General features: G+C 39.9%; 1 protein-coding gene across 14 annotated transcripts in view; it reads left to right on the top strand.

Annotated features, from left to right (window-relative positions):
- LOC105488234 (calcium voltage-gated channel auxiliary subunit beta 2) overlaps positions 1–23,707 on the top strand; it is a 405,027-nt gene that overhangs the window by 359,978 nt on the left and 21,342 nt on the right. For 8 of the 14 annotated variants that reach the window (XM_011752110.3, XM_011752111.3, XM_011752116.3 and 5 more), the window contains 6 exons: positions 176–298; positions 2,562–2,698; positions 8,112–8,188; positions 15,908–16,041; positions 20,012–20,092; positions 20,585–20,643. In XM_011752110.3, the coding sequence (XP_011750412.2) occupies positions 176–298; positions 2,562–2,698; positions 8,112–8,188; positions 15,908–16,041; positions 20,012–20,092; positions 20,585–20,643 (611 nt within the window). Of the gene's footprint in view, positions 1–175; positions 299–2,561; positions 2,699–8,111; positions 8,189–15,907; positions 16,042–16,182; positions 16,203–16,653; positions 16,716–20,011; positions 20,093–20,584; positions 20,644–23,707 lie in introns of all 14 variants that reach the window. The other 6 variants (XM_011752112.3, XM_011752118.3, XM_011752121.3 and 3 more) reach the window with 2 other exon arrangements.

The following is a 23,707-nucleotide window of genomic DNA, read 5'->3' as shown; positions in this document are numbered from 1 at the left end:
GGAGATTTCACGTGTTGTGAATACGAACAAACTGTTTTGTGATAAAGAACCAATGCAGCGGGGAAACCAACATCGATTACAGCAGTTATTCAGTGTATCTTTGTATTTGAGGGGAAGAAGGAGGGACACTGTTGTTTTGTTCTTATTTTTTTCCCTCTTTCTGTTCCCACTTTAGACAAAGCCCGTGGCATTTGCGGTTCGGACAAATGTCAGCTACAGTGCGGCCCATGAAGATGATGTTCCAGTGCCTGGCATGGCCATCTCATTCGAAGCAAAAGATTTTCTGCATGTTAAGGAAGTAAGGAGAATAATTTCATTTTCTATCAGCGTGATGTTTCACCTTGACATACCATTTCTTATTTCCTATTCAGATGCCATTTCTGTGAAGCAGCATCACACATCACTGCAGTTGTATAACATACATACTAAATCAATGGCTCTCAACCTCTGCTAATATAAATATACCTTTTAAAGTGGAAAGAAGTCACGGGCCTCTTGCAATAACTTCAGCGCTCCCTGGGGCTCTGTGGCCCAGAAATTGGGAACTGCTAGAGTAGATGATCCTTTTTTATACTTACCCTGTACTTCTTCTTTTAATGTTTCACCTTGACTAGGTGTAGTTTTCTGATGCCTGAAGTCTAGCCATCTGGGGAAGGTTTAATAATAATATCTAGAATTCATGACTCCTCTCTGCTGGCAGTGTCTAAACTCAAACTACTGATGCCCTTTTTCCTCCTTAAATGCTAAATTTCTGCAGTGGATGAGAGAATGGTAAGCATTGATGCCAGTAAGGCAACAAAGAGGTATCAGGAAAAGTCCTTTTCCCACATGCTCAATGTCTCCACCTTTTAGTGAGCAATGATACAACCTGCAAACTGGAAACATTCATCCTTAATTAAGCTTTGCTTGGAGTCAACATTTATCAAATGCCTGCCTTGTGGAGCACTGTGTTAACTGACCAGAAATTTCCCCTGTAGAATATTCTCAGTGTGTGATCCTGAGGTTTTTCTTGGACGTGGAGGAATTTATACTTGGAGCCCTTCCATGTAGGGTATAATATGTTATAGGAAGCATGTGTAAATTTAATCTCTTCACTGCACTAAAGGCTGTCAGCAAAGGAGTTGATGACTGCCAATTAAAAGAGCCTAGGGCCGGGCGCAGTGGCTCATGCCTGTAATCCCAGCACTTTGGGAGGCCAAGGCGGGCGGATCACAAGGTCAGGAAACCAAGACCATCCTGGCCAACATGGCGAAACCCTGTCTCCACTAAAAATACAAAAATTAGCTGGGTGTAGTGGTATATGCCTGTAATCTCAGCTACTCGGGAGGCTGAGGTAGGAGAATAGCTTGAATCAGGGAGTCGGAGGTTGCAGTGAGCCGAGATCGCGCCGCTGCACCCCAGCCTGGCGACAGAGTGAGATTCAGTCTAAAAAAAAAAAAAAAAAGAACCTAGAAGCCTGGATACTATGGCTCATGCCTGTAATCCAAGCGCTTTGAGAGGTCAAGGAAGCCTGATATCTTGAACCCAGGAGTTTGAGACCAGCCTGGGCAACAGGGTAAAACCCCATCTCTACAAAAAAAAAAAAAAAATTTAGCTGGGCATGGTGGCACACACTGGGAGTCCCAGCTACTCAGGAGGCTGAGGCCAGTGGATTGATTGAGCCTGGGAGTTCAAGACGGAAGCGAGCTGGGATCATGTCAATGTATTCCAGCCTGGGCGACAGAGCAAGACCCTATCTCGATTAAAAATAAAACAACCTAGAGAATTTAGAGCCTACCATTTTGGTAACCTCTGAAAAGAGATGTCAAATACTGGCTTGGTGGGAACAATAGAAAAAGTTATCAGAAGTGATGCTGTGCCTAGAATCTCACTTAACACCGGGAAGTTAGATTATTACGGGGCCTCTTCTTGATGGTTGGTGCTGAAAGGGGAAAGGAGAAAAACAGAATGTATATTCTCCTTTGAGGTGTTCAAGGACAGATTTATTCCATCAAGGAAAATGAAGGCAGATCATAAAGATTTAAGATACATATTCCACCTGCAAGAGATAAATTGTCAACATCACACAAGTAGAGAAATCATCTGTGAACATCGCACTGTGTAATTATAAAACTGTTTGCACAAAGGTAAATTGTCCTGTGACATGAAATATTTAAGGTAGACTTCAATATTTATCTCTTTCTCTCAATACTTCTGATTATATAAGGGGAATATTTCTGTAACACTACTTCCTAAAGATCTCTTGGTAGGATGGGCTGTTATTCTTTGAACCCAGAGAGCTTATCCCTACTCAAGGTGACAGCAGCTGCTGCAATGGAATTCAGCCTGGTCCTACGGCAGCACCAGGACAGACAAGGAACGAAGAGCCTTTGACAGATTGCTGAGGACACTAAAAACATTTCTTACATGTGAAACCCATGAGCCAAAGGGTTTCTTGAATGATAATATTTGAGGCATAGTTCATTGTCATTGCCATATTTCTCTCCACTGAAAATAGTGTGGAAGAACAAGGATTTGACCTTCTGTGCACTGATTTTTAATGCTTTTGATTTTGTGTTTAGAAATTTAACAATGACTGGTGGATAGGGAGACTGGTAAAAGAAGGCTGTGAAATCGGATTCATTCCAAGCCCAGTAAAACTAGAAAATATGAGGCTGCAGCATGAACAGAGAGCCAAGCAAGGGAAATTCTACTCCAGGTATGAGACAGATGTCAAGTGTTTGCATAAAACTTAGATTATACCACTATCTGTGTACTGTTGTCTGCTGTATTCTATATCCTTTATTATGTATTAACAAGGAGGCTGGTGATATGGTTTATTGATAGCATCACAAATCTTGCATTTTCCTGCATTTAAAAAACTTCAGTCCACCACCTGATTTTCATCCTATTTGGGGAAGTATCAAATTATTATCATTAATGAAAAGAGCTAAGGTCACAGAGTATTAAATCCAGGCTCCAGTGCTGAGAAAATTCTGAAACCTTAATCGTTTACTGAAAAACAGTCTGGCACAGAATAGCCCTGGTGACTAATCCCACTGTCTGTAGCTGCCTGGTATGGCTAGGAGATGTTTGGGAGATGACACTCTCAGACATCATCAGGAAATGGCAGCTCTTGTCATCTGTTAGTTTCATTTTCACCTGAGAAACTCAATTTTCAGTTCTACCCACTGTTAAGCACTTAAAGAGAAGCAAAGTATGAAACAAGTTAAAACTGCCTGTGCAGATGGCAATTAGATGAGTTATGTAAGAAGCTGGGGCTGAATAATCCCTCCTAGGATTCGTGAGGTTGTCTGCCCCTCTCTAAAAGAATCGCTAGAAAGCCTTCTCATACACATACTGAATTTTACATGGAATCATATGCAGACGGGTCTAGGGATGCAGCATGCCTCTCCCTATGTGAAAGGATGGGACATGGGCAAGGCCTTTCTTAAATGTGAATCGCTGGATTTCTGTTTTCGCCATCTTACATCTTATTTGTTTATCTAAGATGCAAATCCCTTTGTCAGTGATAATACTTTAATGTTAGCAAGTATTTTTTTCAAGCATCAGCAGATGAGTGAAACAGAATATGCTTTGTGGTTTGGAATACCCATCCTCATTAACTGGCTTTTATAATTGTCAAGTTCATTTAGTTCAGATGGATTCCTCTGTGTTTTGAGACCTCCACCCCAGAACTGACTTTCATTAATTCCTGGGTTATTGAGAGTGCTCAGATGGTGAGATGCATTCAGTCAGATAAAAATAGAGGCGTGCATAAAAAAGAACAAGATTGGCTGGGCGCAGTGGCTCATGCCTGTAATCCCAGAACTTTGGGAGGCTGAGGCAGACGGATCACCTGAGGTCAGGAGTTCAAGACCACCCTGGCCAACATGTTGAAACCCCATCTTTACTAAAAATACAAAAATTGGCCGGGTGTGGTGTTGGGCACCTGTAATCCCAGCTACGCAGGAGAATTACTTGAATCTGGGAGGTAGAGGTTGCAGTGAGCCCAGATCGTGCCACTGCACTCCAGCCTGGGCGACAGAGTGAGACTCCATCTCAAAAAAAAAAAAAATAATAAGATCATGTCCTTTGCAGCAACCTGGATGGAGCTGGAGGCCATTATCCCAAGCGAACTAACACAGGAATAGAAAACCAAATACGGGGACCGGGCGCAGTGGCTCACACCTGTAATCCCAGCACTTTGGGAGGCTGAGGCGGGCGAATCACAAGGTTAAGAAATTTAGACCATCCTGGGCAACATGGTGAAACCCCATCTCTACTTAAAAAAAAAAAAATACAGAAATTAGCTGGGCATGGTGGCATGTGCCTGTAGTCCCAGCTACTTGAGAAGTTGAGGCAGGAGAATCGCTTGAACCCTGGAGGCGGAGGTTGAAGTGAGCCAAGATCGCGCCACTGCACTCCCGCCTGGCGACAGAGTGAGGCTCCATCTCAAAAAAACAAAAACAAACAAACAAAGAAAAACAAATACTGCATGTTCTCACTTGTAAGTGAGAACTAAACATTGAGAACATACGGACACCAGGAAGGGAACACTGGATACTGGGTACTACTTGAGGGTGGAGGATCGGGGGAGGGTGAGGATCAGAAAAACCACCTCCTGGTGTGTTATGTTCATTATCTGGGTGACAAAATAATCTGTACACCAAATCCCTGAGACATGCAATTTACCTGTGTAACAAACCTGGACATGTACCATTATTATCATTAGCAGCAGTAAATTATTCATTAGGCCAACATATATATAATGCATATTTTATATGCAATATTAAATATTAAACTTTTGTTGAAAATGCATTTCTTAATGAGAAAAAAAAGTAGAGGCATGTAGATAAATAACGTATCTGCATTTTGCCTGCAGGGTGTTCGAAGACCTGATAGTATTCTTTCAATTCTTAATGTTCCATTGACCTTATTTTGTGTTTTCCTACCCTCTGTATTGAAAATGGTATCATAATACTAGTTAACAAAACCTTACGGCCAGGCGTGGTGGCTCATGCCTGTAATCCCAGCACTTTGGGAGGCCAAAGCAGGTGGATCACTTGAGGCCAGGAGTTTGAGATCAGCCTGGCCAACATGGTGAAACCCCATCTCTACTAAAAATACAAAAGTAGCTGGGCGTGGTGGTGCATACCTGTAATCCCAGCTACTCAGGAGCCTGAGGTATGAAAATCACTTGAACTTGGAAGGCGGAGGTTGCAGTGAGCCGAGATCATGTTCCAACCTGGGCGACAGTGAAACTCCGTCTGAAAAAACAAACAAAAGCCACCTTATATGGAAAAATGTTGTTGTAATAGGGTGTAGACATTGCTCTTATCAACTAGGTAGTATATAGTTTGTTGAGGTTTGAAGTTATCCCAGCTGGGGGATGTTTTGTTTTTAGTTAGGACAATTCAGCATTTTTCAGAATTTTCTTGTCAAATCACTTGAGAAAGGGGTTCCAAGATAAAATAAATTTAGGATAGTTCTAGGTAATAGAAAGTTACTTTAGGATTTTTCAGAGCCTTTTAATGTGATCATGGACACCGTGAATCTCTGGTGGAATGGGAATTTTTTTAAGTATTTACTAAAATTACTTTCTCATCAAAACTCCTCTGGTTGATGTCTTAGGAAGAGTGTTTTGTAGAATGCATTTTGGAAAATTTGGGATGGATTTTTGCAGAGGCAGGCTTGTGTCTTTTTCTGCTTCTTCATACAGAAACTAAGAAATGAGAACAACTTCAAAGGGAGTAGAAATTTTTCCCAAAATTGTCAGAGAAATGTAGTCTCCTGTGTCTCCCAAATGGGCTTCCCTAGGCTAACATTAGTGCTCCACTCCTCTTTATAAGGACCTGTGGGAGCAGTGGGTATTAGATCTTACAGGTCACAGATGAGAAAACAGGTTAAGAGAAGTTAGAGAACTTGACCAAGGTCGCAGAGCTAGTAAGCGTCAGAACCAAGATGGCAACCTGACCTCCATGCTGTACAGACCTCCATGCTGTACTGCAAATTAAGGAGCCAGGTCTTGCCAGGCACAGCAAGCCCAGGACAAATGGTTATTGCCATCTGTTACTATTTACTTTATTAGATATGTTGTTTTGCTCTTGCATTTTTTTCCTTAGGATTCTGAGTTATCCGTATTTGGGGAAATGTAACATCTCAGAACTTACTCCAGAGAACTAGGTTACCTTTTCTTACAGCCATATATCTTTTTCTTTGATTTTCTTCATTTTATTTTGTCTCAAGATTTTGCCTAAGTATATGAAAATACTTTTACTTGCTTTCACAGGTTTTTACATTTCTCTTCTTTTTTTTTTTTTTTTTTTCCCTTGTCTTGCTCTGTGCCCAGGCTTGAGTGTAGTGGCACAATCTGGGCTCACTGCAACCTCCACTCCCGGGTTCAAGTGATTCTCCTGCCTCAGTCTCTCTCCTGCCTCTCTCTCTGTAGCTGGGACTCCAGGCACGTGCCACCACGCCCAGCTAATTTTTGTATTTTTAGTAGATACAGGGTTTCACTGTGTTGGCCAGGCTGGTCTCAAACTCCCGACCTCAGGTGATCCACCCACCTTGGCCTCCCAGAGTGTTGGGATTACAGGCGTGAGCCACTGTGCCGGCCTCTCCTAACATTTTAAATGCAGTTTTGTTTTGAGGACATAACCAGAATCTGGCAGTCTTTAAAAACTCTGATACAGAAATTATAAAAATTGACAGAACTCAATGGAAATGGAATTGGGGTACAATTCAAGAACTTGGCATTTTAATAGAATTAAAAGTCAAGGACAAATCTGCATCCTAGCCATGGTCACCGTTTGCAGTATTTGTCACAATTTTATATAACTCAAATAATATTTGGCTGTTACTAAAATTCAAAGGAAATATAAAACCCATTAACTTGAACTGAAATTAGACTTAATACTTTAGGGGGAAAAAAAAATGTTTTGGTCTTGGTAATAGGTCCTTGTATAACTGCCAGAAACTGCTTTTATAAATATCACTTGTCATTAATTTCACATACTGTCTGATGCCCTTACTAAATGTATTTGAGTATCTCTTAACCTTAAACAGATATAGAGCCCTCTTGCTAATTGCCTAATAGTTTTTGATGTTTATGCATAAAAATGCTAGAACAGTAGCAATAACATTCAGCCTGTTACTGATACTTTAATAAAACTTTTATTTTCATATTAATATTTACATAAGCAAATATTGCCCTTTGATGCATAAACGCTGTAGCAAATTCTTTCAACTAGACCCTGGCTTGGCCATAATAATAAGCATTAGGCAGTGAGATCATTTTGCCCAAATTTAAAATGTTCTTCTCATCTTCATCTGAGAGAGGGGTCATTCAGTAACATGTTATTTAGCATGCCAGTATGCTGTTGAAAAACACAAATGCTGTTGTTCTAATATTAACTCCAATGTTTCTGAGACACTGAAGTTTATCTTACATCAAACTTTCGAATTCGGTAGTTCTGAAATGTATGATGTTCAGATTATTCCTAAATTAACCAAGTTTCATTCTCCATGTGAGTCATGCTTGAGAAATATTCTGGGTACTATCTGATGACTGCATCATATCATATTCTGTTTAGTCGTGTCTCTTCGTGTGTCTTTTAGTGGTTGGCAAGTTTTCATGTGGCTCTGTTGTTCTTTGATAGGTTGCTCATAAAAGCTTGCGAGCTTTCAATCTTAGTATACTATTAATAAAATAAGCCTAAAACAGAGGAGCTGCAACCAAACAAGAAGGAAATATTAATCTTGGGTGTTAGCCTTAAGGTTCTATGCATCACCTCTGAGGGTCTCTAAAATAAAAAGCAAAATAAATCTGTGCTGTTTCGCTATCTGTGATCTGGGCAGAGAATTTGAGGGCTGCAGAAATTACACTGGTTCTCTTCCATTCTCTCAGGGCCTTTTAAAATTAAACCTTCAATTTGAAATCAGAGACCATCATGTGCCTATTTCAAGTACTCCAGGAATCTCCACTGGGAAATACTGTTTTCTTCCTTAAATGAAAGATAAATTTAAAGTTGAATAAAAACACAATGAATTATCATGTTTATTGAGTAACACAAACGTTTGAGGATCTGAAATAAGTATCAGATTTAATAGAAATTTTTGCTTTACTCCAGTAAATCAGGAGGAAATTCATCATCCAGTTTGGGTGACATAGTACCTAGTTCCAGAAAATCAACACCTCCATCGTCTGGTAAGTAGGTGATAAATGCTAAATAATACATATTGCATTTCATGCTTTCCCCAGTCCTATCCAGTTTTGTGAATTTACATATGCACTGAATCACTATGTTAACCCTACAGACATTAAAAGGAATCAGAAGTAAGCATGCCCTTTTGGAGTTACAAACAATATGGGGAAATGTTTTTTCTGGCTGGAAAAAAAAGTATGTCAAAGTATTTACTCTACATTGCTGTAGATGATCAAAGTGATTAACGTATTTAACTTCTTAATTTTTTTTGAGACAGAGTCTCGCTCTGTTGCCCAGGCTGGAGTGCAGTGGCATGATCTCGGCTCACTGCACCTCTGCCTCCAGGGCTCAAGCGATCTTCCCACCTCCGCTCCCAAGTAGCTGGAACTACAGGTGCACACCACCATGCCTGGCTAATTTTTGTATTTTTTGTAGAGACGGAGTTTCACCATGTTGCCCAGGCTGGTCTCAAACTCGTGAGTTCAAGCGATCCACCTGCCTCAGCCTCTCAAAGTGCTGGGTTTACAGGTGTGAGCCACCGCACCCAGCCATATTTAACCTTTAATCCCTAGTCCCTGTGACGGCGCTTGTCATGGGCAGTTAATGGGTGAATACTCGCCAACAACCATAGCACAATGTGAGATAGAATCTTAACATTGAATAGAAGGATAAAAGCTTTAGAAAGGTAAGGAACAGAGAGTAAATTGAAGATAGAGGATTGGCCTGCCATGGGCTCTTCCAGGGAAGTTCTGTGGAAGACACAGACAAGAAGTATAGAAAAAAGAGGAAAATGTTTGTGGGAAGAGTAACTACTGTTGTCTTTCCAAAGCGGTGGGTTCATCTTAATGGTTGCTGGATAAAATAAAGCACACCTACTTAAATTTCAATTTCAGATAAACAATAATTTGCTAGTTTAAGTACATATTGCATGGGGCATACTTACACTAAAAATGTATGGAACGTACTTATATTAAAACATTGTTTTAAATTCAGATTTAACTGCATTTATATTTGCTAAATCTGGGAACTCTCCTATTCTGTGTAGAACTTGGAATTCTATATACACAGGAGACCAATGATTTGAATTGCAAAAAAAGCACATGATCAGTATCTCAGTTTGCTAAGAGAATTGTACTTGGGAATCAGAGTAAGATTGTAAAGGTTGGCTGCCAGGGCATTTCAGCAAAATGATACGGTGTGTGATTTCTAGAAAGCTGGAAATGGGAAGAGATAAAAAACAGAGAGTTGCACTATGGAAAAATCAAGGCTTCAAGGACAAGATTTCTCTGTTACTGATAATCAGCTTCATTCCTGAATGATGGTGGCCTCTAGAGACCAATCAAGGACTTCTTAGCAAAAACTACAGGATTTTTTTTTTTAAGAGAAGGAGTCTGATTATGTTGCCCAGGCTGGTCTTGAAACTGCTGGGTTCAAGGGATCCTCTTCTTCAACCTCTTAAACTGCTGGGATGACAGGCATGCCCAGCCATTTAGCAAACTAAGATACTGATCATGGGCTTTCTTTGCAATTCAAACCATTGGTCTCCTGTTTATTTGGAATTCCCAGTTCTACACAGTAACATAGGACTTTTTAAGTGAGCAAAATCTGAGCACAATAAATGAATTGCTTTAGGAAGCAAATTAATTCAAAACCTACCTACTTATAACTTGAAGCAAGCAATTCTAAGATGCTCAAAATTAAGTAAAATAGTATGCATGAAATGCAAATGAAAGCCCCTGTAGGTATTATGTGAAGCTTATACCTTCCCTTGATAATTAAGGAGCCCCTGAATCCACAGAGGAAGGGAGGCCTATCCTGCTCCTTCTCAGATGTGTGAAGTTGCAGGGATTCCTATATAAACCTTACACTCTTCTTATATATCTCAAAGACAATTTCGGTGATTTCTAGGGACTGCTACTAGGCTCCTAAAATGGAAAAAGACTATGTCACCTTGCAATAAAGCAGCAGTTCTGCCCGCAAATGTCAGCCTCACTTCTTTCTATATATCAGAAAAATTCTTCCATTCCCTCCAGCCATATTGTAGCCCTCCAGTGGTTTTGGCAACACAGATGCTCCTACACTTATGATAGAGATACACCTCAATAATCCCTTCATACATGGAAAATATCGTAACTCAAAATGCACTTAACATGTGGACAGACCCAGTAAAAAGTCCTAAGTCGAACCATCCTAAAGTTCAGACGTTCCTTGACTTCTGATGAAGTTATGTCCTGAAAAATTCGTAATAAGCTTGCACAATCTTAAGTTGAACCATTGTATGTCAAGGACCGTCTGTATAATGAAAGGAGGTGCATGCATTTTGAAGAACAAGTTCATATACTTGTAAAATAACATTCCATTTTGTAGGCAGATGTTTGACATTACTAAAAGTAAAGTTCCATGAAGAGTGCAATATTTAAAAAGGTGATTTAAATGTTCACCAAGGTTTTGTAGAGATACACCAACTTTCAAGTGACTTTTCTGGTGACTGAGTCAATTGGAGCTATAACCAACTACAAAATGTATAATAAGCATATCAGGACTCTGAGATAATTTTTATATCAATAGCTCAACTGATTTAAAGGAAACCTTCAGAGAGCTCTAAAGAGAAGTTCTCCCAATCCACCTCCAGGCACAACTGCTCCAGCTATCAAGTGTGGATGGGCCTGGAATGATCATTTTCATCTTGTTTCTAGAGGTCCTGTCTACTATTCCCCTCACCCATTGCCAGACCAAAGAATATAAGTATCTACCTAAAGTATATAGGTTTGGATGCTGTCAAGAACTTGGAAAATTTCCCACTTGACATCTGGGCAATGGTGTCATAGCCAGTTGCAGAACACGTACATTGCACCCACACACACATGCGTACATACGTCCCAACCCCAAGCTCTGCTTAACTTGACCCAAGCCTTTAAGACCAAAACTTAAATTTCAAAACAATGTGCTGGGTGCCATGGCTCACGCCTGTAATCCCAGCACTTTGGGAGGCTGAGGCAGGAGGATCACTTGAGCCCAGGAGTTCAAGACCAGCCTGGACAATGCAGTGAGGCCCAGTTTCTTTAAAAAAAAAAAAATTAGCTGGGTATGGTGGTGTGTGCCTGTAGTACCGGCTCCTTGGGAGGCTGAGGTAGGAGGTTCACTTGAGTATAGGAGGTTGAGGCTACAGTGAGCCATGATTATGTCACTGCACTCCAGCCTGGGCAACAGAGGGAGACCCTGTCTTAGATAGATAGATAGATAGATAGATAGATAGATAGATAGATAGATAGATAGATAGATAGATAGATGGATGATAGATAGATAGAATGTTCCCAAGGCTTTCTATCACTAATAATAATAATATGCATGCTAGTGAGGAATGAGACTTTTCAAATATATGAAAGCAGTTCTTTCCAAGTAAATACTAATGTTTGTTAAAGTATGGAAATAGAAGTATGAAATTTAAAAAAGGTAACATCTCTTATAAAAAGGAGAACCATCCGAGTCTAATACAATGCATGTAGCCAAACAGATTTGAAAATGCTTCTTAACTGTCTTGATAAGTTTCTATAGTATGTTTTGAAAGTGACCACGTTTCAGAATTCTACATATTTCAGAATGAACTCAAGATGTTTTTAGACCTGAGTTAACCAAATGTCAGAACTAGTAAATTATAGAAAGTTCTCAATTTGGATTTCCTCATGTCCAGATACAGGTAAATTTCAAACCTGACTCAGGCTATGTGTGTGGAAGCCAAACACCTGGGCAATGTTGCAGCCAAAGATTTATGCATTTCCACCTTCTTCTTTTTTTGAGATGGAGTCTCACTGTCACCCAGGCTGGAGTGCAGTGGCACAATCTCAGCTCACTGCAACCTCCACCTCCCAGGTTCAAGTGATCCTCTCACCTCAGCATCCAAAGTAGCTGGGATTACAGGCACTGGCCACCACACCTGGCTAATTTTTGTATCGTTAGTAGAGACAGGGTTTTACCATGTTGGCCAGGCTGGTCTCGAACTCCCGACCTCAGGTGATCTGCCCACCTTGGCCTCCCAAACTGCTGGGATTACAGGCATGAGCCACCACGCCCAGCCTCACCCTTTCTTTAAAAAACAAAAATACACCTGGTGATCACAGAAGGCTAGATTCAATGGGCAAATCACAAAGTCCAACTCATGAATGTGACCATCCCAGGGTCCTGTAAATTCTGACATCTAATTGGTTATCTTCAATTTTAGAAAAGCCCTCAAAGGGTACTGTCCCTTGAATGTGGTCTTTATAAGCCCAATAAAAGATGAGAAAGATAAACATATGGGAATTTACCACCAGAAAGGAAACTCTTGATTTTGGTTAACATGTATTGTAGGAATAATGAAATCCTGACCCAGATCTTGTCCTTCATATCCAGGAAAGTGCTAACAACATGCTGCTTGAGTTGAGATTCAAGGAAAACCATTCCTGAAGACTTTTCTGAGCCTCTTTCCTGGCTTATGCCATTCCATAAGCCCCATAAGGAAACTTTCCTATATGAGCAAAGGATTAGCTATAGGATGGTATACAAGTCAGCATTGGTTAAACCCCTAGGCACATTTTATGTTTTCCCTACATACCACATGCTAAACCTTTTAGCACATCAGTATGCATAGATGGGGCAAAGAAGAAAACATACTACTTACTATGTTAAGTCTACCTATTTGGAATTAATTCGGGCCATTATTACCTTCTTTTGATAGAAAATCACACCTCCTGCATTATGCAAGCAATAGCTGATATTTGTAATAGTGTACAAACAGTGGCAGGTATTCACTCCATCACAGGTTTCCTACCTAATCAAATGAAAAGGAATAATAAGAGATCCTAGTTTTCAAACGGCTGGTATTTAATATCCATAACAACTTCAAAACCGAAAAATAATGTGATGCCTGTCAGATGATCTCCCATCCTTTGAAAAGGTTAGAACTGTTTTGAGCAGTTCAGCTTGTGTATCACAGGGAATGGTAGCTGTATTGTAACACCAAGCTGTCTGTTATTTCGAAGTGGTAATTTGTTCCTTCCTTCAATCTAAATGTACCGTGGTTTTTGTTAGAGAGCTAACATGTATAATGTGATGCTTTCCTGGGGTGAGTAAATTTTTTTTCTTCTCCTTGACTGATTCTTAATCATAGAATAATTTTCTAGCTAGCCCAGCTCTATGATGTCATCCTGAATCCTGACACCAAGGACATGACCCCATTCAGGATGTGAAGGGAACTGAAAGAGGGCACCCTGATTGAGAAGGGACTTCGCCTGGATGGGCAGTGTGGTATAGGGACGGTTACAGGCTCACTTTGGTGGGCAGTGTGGTATACAGAGGGTTATAGACTCACACAGGAGGAGTAGGTCTGAATCCTGACTGCCGAGTTTTTGCCAAGAACAAGTCCCTTAAATTTTGAGTTTTTTAATCTTAAAAATAAGAGCATTGAAGTTGATCTTTAAAGTATTTCCATCTCTGATTCTGCAGTTGATAAAATTCTGTAGCTATTACGGTTGCACGTGGAAGCATTTTGTAAAATTTGAAGTGAGATTATGCATCTTTTTTTCTTGTAACACTTTTTAAGTACTGTATTTTCAGGTGGAACAATGGGAAAAGTAAAAGCATGTCAAGCAACAAGCTAAACCCTTCATTTTACAGATGAGGAAACCAGTGGCATATCCTCCTGGGTCCTCGTGCCCTTTCACTCTGCCTCTTTTGTTAAACCCAGTGGCTTTGCATAAGTCACCAGAAGTCTTCCAGTGTCATTTTATTAGACTGATTTCATTCAGATATCTTGGGTCCCAGTGTTTTCCCATTAGTCTTAATCAGCCTAAAATCGTTTTAATCCTGTCCTTCCTGGAGCCCTCCCTGAATCACTGGCCTTGTGTATGACTCCTTTGCATTGACTGGATTAAGAATTTTCCATTCTCTCTTTCTCTCAAATGTCTGTTGCAATTTTAGTGAAACTTTTCACACTGTCCTTAATTTTACACAAAATCTGCAAAAAGAAAAATCTTTTTTTGCACATTGTATTGTTGGTGCAAATGTAACTGCGGTTTTGGACCATGGATTTTGAATCATAACTAGGCTCAAATACATCTTTATTAATCAAAATAGGAACCATTACAATCAACACATTTTTGCCAATGAGAAATATGTTTGTTTATTCCTGTAGCATAAAAATCCATGCTTTGGGATTTGGTAAACTCTCGAAAGCATTTTCTGCATCCTGCTGGTTGTGGAAGCATTTTCTCTGCAAAAAGTTGTCGAGATGCTTGAAGAAGTGGCAGTCAGTTGGCGAGAGGTCAGGTGAATATGGTGGATGAGGCAAACCTTCGTAGCCCAATTCATTCAACTTTTGAAGAGCTGATTGTGCAACGTGCAGTTGGGAGTTGTCATGGAGAAGAATTGGGCCCTTTCTGTTGACCGATGCTGGCTACAGGCATTCTAGTTTTCGGTGCATCTCATCCATCTGCTGAGCGTACTTCTCAGATGTAATGTTTTCGCTGGGATTCGGAAAGCTAGAGTGGATCAGACTGGCAGCACACCACCAAACAGTGACCATGACCTTTCTTTTTTTTGGTGCAAGTTTGGCTTTGGGAAGTGCTTTGGAGCTTCTCAGTCCAACAGCTGAGCTGGTTGTCACTGGTTGTCTTATAAAATCCAATTTTCGTCGCCTGTCACAATCTGATTGAGAAACGGTTCATTGTTGTTGCATAAAATAAGAGAAGATGACTCTTCCAAACAACAATTTTTTTTTTGCTCAGCTCATGAGGCACCACTTATCGAGTTTTTTCACCTTTCTAATTTGCTTCAAATGCAGAATGACCATAGAATGGTCGATGTTGAATTCTTCAGCAACTTCTCGTGCAGTTGTAAGAGAATCAGCTTTGATGATTGCTCTCGAGTAGTCGTTGTCAACTTCCAATGGTCAGCCACTCTGCTCCTCATCTTCAAGGCTCTCTTCTTCTTTGCAAAGCTTCTTGAACCACCACTGCACTGTACGTTCATTAGCAGCTCCTGGGCCAAATGCATTGTTGATATTGCAAGCTGTCTCCACTGCTTTACGACCCATTTTGAACTAAAATAAGAAAGTCACTCAAATTCGCTTTTTGTCTGACATCATTTCCATAGTCTAAAATACACATTAACAGCAAGTAATAAGTCATTAGCAAAAAATGCATAACATGAGAAATGCCCATTAAAATTATGTATACCATAACCACATTTATTTAAGAATGTATTCCAATATCAAATGGCAAATTCCAACAATGCAAAAACCGCAGTTACTTTTGCATTCACCTATAATAAAGGTTTTCAAACTAGTCACTTGTTATCTCAAAGCTGGTTTAAGATATTGTAAGATCTGAAGTCAAATGTCCTGTACTGCACTTTTATATAGTTGATACAGAGAATATCAACATTATATTTGAAACTACAGATTTAAAATGTTTCTCTGAAAATATTCAAGAGATCTAGCATGAAACTGATTCATTCAAGCAAACAGGTTATAAGGGTATCTTTCAGTTTCATTAGATTTGATTACCTTGCATTCTTAACGTGCTTTACCTTTAAATTTTATTTTCTTTGCGTACTGTGTTGAGTATTCATGATAGTTTTTTTTTTTTTTAACTATGGTTAGTTTTATTTGCTTTCATTTTATTTTCTTTATAACCTATTTTTCCTCTCCTGTCCACCTGATTTTTGAACTGTTTGTCTGTATATAGCTGTAGACATAGATGCTACTGGCTTAGATGCAGAAGAAAATGATATTCCAGCAAACCACCGCTCCCCTAAACCCAGTGCAAACAGTGTAACGTCACCCCACTCCAAAGAGAAACGAATGCCCTTCTTTAAGAAGGTAACATTAACTTCCAAGCTCCCATTGTCCACCTGCTCAACTGCACTGCGTCACATTTCTAGTCCTGTTGACTGTCTGCGTCCTTTGACAAGCCAATAACGTGCATGCTCTGTTATTTGTTTCTTTTCCACGCTGCTGTAGCTAAGCAGAAGCAGAAATCGGTAAGTTTACATTGACATAAGCTGTGTTTATCCTGCCACTGGCATCATTAGCATTAATTCCCACAGTTGTATTAAATACAATCATTTCTGTCCCAAGCAAAGAACTTATCAACAGCTAATTGAGTTCATGCATTTCAAACCAACTAAATTCAGGGAGTGACCTGTTAAAACACTATTACAGTACTTATCCTTTTTGATGGAATAATATCTACCACCAAGGGAATTTGTTTCAACATTCAAGGATGTCAAACACTGACAGCTCCACATAATGCACCTAAATTGTGCATGCTTATTCTGTCTGTCTCTTTCTTTTATCCAGAAATTTAACTTATGATCAAACATATTAAAGAAGTTATTAAACTCTGACTTATGATATCCAGATACATAGCTTGTACTAAACAAAAGTATTCAAGTTTTAATTTAGTCAGTATTTAAACTTCTAATCCACTAGGTGCAAAATCTGCAGATGAACAAGACCAGTGGAAAACTGCAGGCTTGTTTTGGCGGTTTACTGTGAGTTTTTCCTATTGTCATATATAAATATTCTCCCCATGTTCTTGCCTTCTCCATCAGTCAGATTTTAGCATCTCACCCATTGGACAGTGCAGCCGGTGGTCACGCGTAGAGCCTTTGCCATTGGCCATCCAAGATGCTACACAGTGAGGCTCCTTGTCCCCTACATGGAAACTATAGGGTATTTCTGAGCTCTCGTTACTTCAGACAAAGCCTGTTTCCTCTTACCTATTTTGTAGCTTCATAGCATTATTTTTTAAGGACCACTACCCTCCCCCCAAATTTCCCTTTTATTTCCCTCTTTGACCCATCAGTTTCTACAGCTACCATGCTGTCTTTTAGAGTCATACTAATGTCGCCAAGTCTGGAAAAACCGTGGATATATTCTCACACGCAGATGTGATGTCAAGTCTGTCTATCCTCTGCCCTCAAACTCTCCACATAATGAACACTTTTCCTCTGCAAACAAGTATTTTGGTTTGTGGAGGAACTCTAAAGTCATTAATGAGGTGTCAGATAGTGAACTGTAAAGTTGGCTTTTTTGAATCAGCTATGACTACTTTAACAAGGGAAAACTTCAGCACTCCAGGCCAAATTTGCAACACTTGGAAATTTGCGTTAACACAGAAGCCTCAGCTTGATGTTCATCCACAACAGTGGGCCCATCTCTCAGGTCTGATCTTCTTGTTATAGCTAAAGCTTGCAGCCAAGTGACTAACAGTGTCCATCATTCAGAAGCTTAGAAAATTGGCATCGCTAAGACATTCTGGACTTGACAGAGCAGGAATGTGAACTAAAACCATGTTTGTCAAGATAGGTTTTGGAAGTTTGCTTACCTTTAAATTCTAAAACTTTAAAAACGTTTATCACAATTTTTTTCAATAATTTGAGCAGGCAGGGCGCAATGGCTCACACCTGTAATCTCAGCACTTTGGGTGACTGAGGCAGGTGAATCACCTGGGGTCAGGAGTTTGAGACCAGCCTGGCCAACACGGTGAAACCCCGTCTCTGCTAAAAATACAAAAAATTAGCCTGGTATGGTGGCGGGCACCTGTAATCCCAGCTACTTGGGAGGATGAGGCAGAAGAATTGCTTGAACCTGGAAGGTGGAGATTACAGTGAGCCGAGATCATGCCACTGCACTCCAGCCTGGGCAACACAGCTAGACAACTCTGTCTCCCCCTCCCCCCACAAAAAGTCAGCTAAATAGGGTTAACAGGAAAGAGTAGATAAAAATGATGGTGTCATTCTTCATAGGGCACAATGCACCAATATTCCATCAAATAAGGTAATTTCTGTAGCTACCCTATTGATTAAGAAGCTGATTGGTTACCAGCAATGGGTGATCCTTTGCTAGTTGGAAGTTATAGATCGAAGGAACCAAAGACCTATCAAACACTGGGCCACTTCAGAATTAAAGTCTTGAGATAAAATTTCTTGGTAGCTGTTACTAAAATGCAGGAAATTTACATTCCTAATCTCAACGGTGGAAAAGGTGTTCTTACACCGCATAGTTATAAGGACTTGGCTTCTAAACATTTTCAGTATGATCCCAGGTGGTAGACATGAAATAATTTAAGAAATATGCTTATGATGCCTTCGGCACTGGTATTCATTCTTCTTATGTTATTAATAATGTGGTTAAAATCAATGTAGAATTCAAAAGCAAAACAATGGCCTAAGATTCAATGAGAAGATTGTTTTCTGTGTTTTAGGTTGCTTTTAGAGTGATGCTTGTGTGGTATATGTGTGCTGTCACTATATTATGTTCGTCTTGTTTTTTTTTTTCTGTTCAAAACTGTATTCTACCTTGATTATGTCAATTAAAATGAATTCTGAATGCTAGATGAAATTTTAGGCAGTGAAATTTGACAGCATAGTCATGGTAATATTTTTTTCCCCTCTGATTATATCGTCTATGACTACGGGTGATATCTCAGATGGAAGCTTTTGAATTTGAAATGCTTTTTAATTCCCCCCTGAGGCAATGTGAATTCAAATGAAGCCAGAAAAGTTTGTAATGGGCAATTTTAAGCAACAATAAAATGTTCTTGAGTGATGGGCAGATGGAAAAATGACATTCATATCTGCACATCAGTGTATTGATTTCTTAAAATCGTTTACAGAACATTTTTCTGTTGGTGTGTGTCATTCTCAAGTTATATTTTTTGACACTCCTTAGCCAGGAAGATTCATATAGCAATGATTTGCTTATCCCTGTGTCTAAGGGCATATTGCTCTTCTGCATTCTTTTTAAAAAAGTCATCTTTGGGTCAATTTAATATTTTATGCTATCAAAAGAGTTAATTTTAATATAAACCAATTAGCTGTTACTTAATTTTTGAAAGATGTTATTTAACCATTTTATTTGAAGCAATTAACCTGAAAAGTGTTGATAGTTTTAGAAATTGCTACAAAATTTAGCTCCTCCCCTCTTATTAAAAAGAAATTACTGCAGAAAGACATGATCTGTTATCTAACAGAAACACTACTTTTGAGAATCATATTAGATACGCACATTGATAATGAACCTTTTGAGACCACTATAGCATGGTTGAATATATTATTATACATTAATCACCTACCCTCGAAGACACATAAACCTTACCTTTGAAGTACCAAGGTATAGAAACCAAAAAATCCAAAAGCATTGATCTCTAAGCTGTGAGCAGGGATCATGATTACTGTTTACTAGAATAAGCATGCATGCTCATTTACACTCTCGCAATAAAATAGAATTTTGACAGTAGTGAGAGTTACAATATTTTGAGAGTAGGTAAAAAGTATTGGTAGTGAGAGTTACAATATTTTGAAATTAGGTTTTACACAGGTAAGACAAACATGTAAGATGCAAAGGTAATGAAATCTTTCTTTCCTCTGTAATTAACCATATTAGGTCTAATCACTACAACTCTTTAGAAAATTCAAATGCAGCCAAAAAGCAATATTAACTTCTAGTCAAGCCTAAAGCACCTATCTTGCATGAGGCATGTTTCTCTTTGTTCTATCAACTAGTTTTTGTTCAAAAGCAGCATCTCTTGCTTTAGGAACGAATAGGTCTGTAGCATTTCTTGAGATGAGCAAGAAAACTGTAGACAACATTAACTTGAAACTTTAGGAAAATGAACCCACCAATCTTTGATTGGGTGTATGTAGAAAAGAGACAAGTGGGGGGAAAAAAAATGTCTGGAAAGCCAGTGCCTCATATTACAGAGTTCAGAAAGAGTACCTTATACATAAAATATTTATGTTCCACCTGCCTGTGAAACGTCTTAAAGCCTCTCCTCTCTCTGCAGACAGAGCACACTCCTCCATATGATGTGGTACCTTCCATGCGACCAGTGGTCCTAGTAGGCCCTTCTCTGAAGGGCTATGAGGTGGGTAGCAGCCTTCAACATAAGCTTGACTTTTGCATGCTTAACTTCTTTGTGATGCTGCCTCCTACTCCTGACCCTCTCTCTGAATTTTAAAGCTTAAGGAGCCAACTTTAGAGCTTAGAGAGCTCATAGCAGCAAAGCATGTTGTTCTGCAAGCTGTGGAATACACTGCTTCGTCCTTTTTCTGTTTTGTTTACCTGGCTGTTGCTTTGAAGATTTCTGCTAGCTGCAATGTACTCAGTCCAGAAAATAGTGTCAAATGGAGACCGATTGAAACCACTTGCAGTCTTGTCCCTAAAATATCATGATAAGTTCAGTTTAATTGTCATTGCATCAGAACTCAGAAGCAGAAAAATGTGGCAACCTCATATTGCCACTCTTTCCAAATGCAAAGCTCAGGTTTTCAAGTGTTCCTGAGAGAAGTAAAATTATTTTATCATCATTAGTAATTTTTTTTGGTCGTATCTTAATTTATTCCTTGCTCAATTGCAGGTCACAGATATGATGCAAAAAGCGCTGTTTGATTTTTTAAAACACAGATTTGAAGGGCGGTGAGTATTTCAGCATACTGGGTTTTGTGGATTTTGTCTTAAAGATAGCAAAACCCTGGTGGGACAGGCATGTGATTCCAAGAGAAAACAGCCCTCTGATGTCTATACAATGACAGGAAATAAGTTTCACTCAATTTAATCTGATTCAATCAATATTTATCATATTTGCTTTGTACATCCTTAACCCTTGATGTCTAGTTCCTGTACCTGCATCCATAAGCAGACCTTGGGCAGGACACCACTGGCCGGTCTCATCCTCAATGCATGGTCAACTGGCCCTCTATTGCTGCCCAGGGATTGCACTAAATATCCCTTTTCCATTCAATTTTCCACTCTTCTAAAAGACTTCTGTGTCATCTCCCCCTCCTTAAAGCTCTGCTAACCCCTTCTCATCTCACGATCCCCCAGTGAACTTGCCTCCCTGTGTCATTGAGAAAATAAAGGCAAATAGAGGAGAACATCCAGGCATTTCCACAACTCTGCCTGTGGAGTTGCATGTTTGCCTGGGTGCTCTGCTTTATCTCCAATGACTATGTTCCCAGCAAGGGCCAACCCACCATGTGGGTACTGGATCTCATTCCCCATCCCCTCTCTGCTAGAAGTATCCATACACAGCCGTAATCATCCTTTGGTCTCTTCTCATCAGTATTTCCTGTTCTAATGGAAACTCCATCACCATGTAAAAATGTTACTTCCTCTCACATTCGACCTCATATTGCTCTAGGTGTGTCATTTTTTTTTTCTTTTCTTTACAGGAAGATTCCTTGAAAGAATTGAGTGTACTGGCTTTCCTTCCACTTTCTTCAGCCTACCCCAGTTATGTTTTCACCCACACCACTCAGCTAAACTAGTCAAGATCACCCATGACCTTCACATTGCTAAATCCAGGGATAAATTTTCAGCCAGAATCTTACTTGACCATGAACAATAGTTGACATGGTGGATTATTCCACCTCTTTGAAATACTTTGTTTGGTTTCTGGAACCACACTTTTCTGGTTTTCCTTCTGTCACACTGACTACTCCTTTCTCTGCTTTGCTGGTACTTCCTCATCAACTGGAAATCTTGGACAGCCCAGGGCTAAATTCTTTGATGTCTTTTATCTACATTCCTTTAGTGATTTCATTCAGCATCAGATTTTTAAATTCCATTCCTTTGCCAGTCTTTCCTCTAAATTCTAGACCCATGTATACAATTGCCTATTCATTATCACTACTAAGATGTCTAATGGACTTTTCAAACGTAACCTTCCCCAAAACCTACTCCTCCTATGGTCTTCCCTATCTCAATTAATGGCTTATCTTTCAGTCCCGACACCCTTCAGCCCAGATCATTATCCTTGACTATTCTTTCTGTTATATTTCACATGCAAATGGTGTTGTCTGTATCTTCAAAATATATTCAGAATCGAAGCCCTTCTCACACATCCTCTGCCACTATTTTGGTCTGAGACATCTTCATCTCTTCCCTGGATCGTTGCAACAGCCTCCCGCCTCATCTCCTTGCTTCTGTGGTTGTTTCCTTAAAGACTGTGCTCAGGTCAGCTGCTGCATGACCCTGTTAAGATGTGAGCTAGTGCTCACCACTCCTTTACTCAAAACCATCCAACGACTTCTTTTTATCTGAGTAGAAACCAAAGTCCTACAGTGGCCTATCTGACCTCCTATGGTCTATTCTTGCACACAACCGTACCTAGACTTTCTCTTGCTGCTCTTCCCTCGCTCATTCTCACCCTGCCGTACTTACTCTGTTGCTGTTCTATGAGTGTTCCAGACAGATTACACAATCACCTCAGGGCCTTGGCACTTTGCGGTTCCTTTTGCAGGAACACTTTTCCCTCAGATATTCTTCTTGGTATAAGTGCATACACGTATGCACACATGCACACATTCATTCTGTGTCTCTCCTTTCCCTGACTTTGTTTTCTAGTGCTCTTTTATGTATTTCCAGTACTATTTTTGTTTATTGTCATTCTCCCATAACTAGACGATAAACTCTATGAGGGCAGGGTTTGAGAATGTTTTGTGAACTGTTGTGTTCTCAGTGCCTGGAGCAGTACTCAACATGAGCAGTGGCCAGATGAATTTTGAATGAATGTCTGCTGCATACTCTCTGCTAGAGAAATGCAGAGATGGTGAAGCCAGTCTCTCCCTATGAAGAGCTCTCATAGAAACCATAAATTGAAACCTGTAGCAGTAACACTGAATATAAGTAAAAGGGCAACCTGGTATATGCATGCATAAGGTACAGGTAGCATAAAGGGAGGTGTAATTAACACCAACTTAAGGACATCCACATCCTGGAAGAGTTTTTAAATGGTGCCTAAGATTTGACCAAATGGATTACAGGGGAGAGAAGGGTATGTTCAGCAGATGGTATATAGTGTGTGAAGGTTTTGAGGTATGACACAGCATTATGTGTAAGGCAACTCACACCCAGATCTTAAGGACCTGGGCAAGATGTGACCGTTAACAAACCCAAGGGTTATATCTAGTGTGTCACGCCAATGGGCTTGGACTTAATCCTTTCTCTCTCCTCCTCTTCCCCCGTCACTATTCAACTTGCCTCAGTAAATATTTATTGAGTATATTCTGTGTGCCAGGCATTGTAAGGAGCAAAAATAGACAAGGGCCTTGGCTTTGTCAAGCTTAAAGTCTATTGAAAGTCAGTCTTGAATCAAATAATTGATGGGTGCCATCATTGAATGTTAAGCCAGCTCCTGAAGCATCAAAGACATGACTAGAGTCCAAAATGGAAACCTCAAAGTTTAAGAGTAGCTTATTACAGGGGACCTGGAACACACAGGCTAGTGTATATTTCTGTATTTTTAACCAGATAAATGCAGTGCTTCTCTTCTCCACATTCCTTTCCTCCTCCCATCCTAACAATGCAACTACAATAGATCAGGACTCCCCAACCCCTGGGTCACGGATCAGTACTGGTCCATGGCCTGTTAGGGGCCACACTGCAGGGGGTGAGTGGCAGGGGAGTGAGCAAAGCTTCATCTGTATTTACAGCCACTCCTCATCACTCACACATTACTGCCTGAGCTCAGCCTCTTGTC

This window comes from Macaca nemestrina, chromosome 9 (assembly GCF_043159975.1).
Source record: "Macaca nemestrina isolate mMacNem1 chromosome 9, mMacNem.hap1, whole genome shotgun sequence".
NCBI lineage: Eukaryota > Metazoa > Chordata > Mammalia > Primates > Cercopithecidae > Macaca > Macaca nemestrina.
This window is presented reverse-complemented; position numbering and strand designations above follow the sequence as displayed.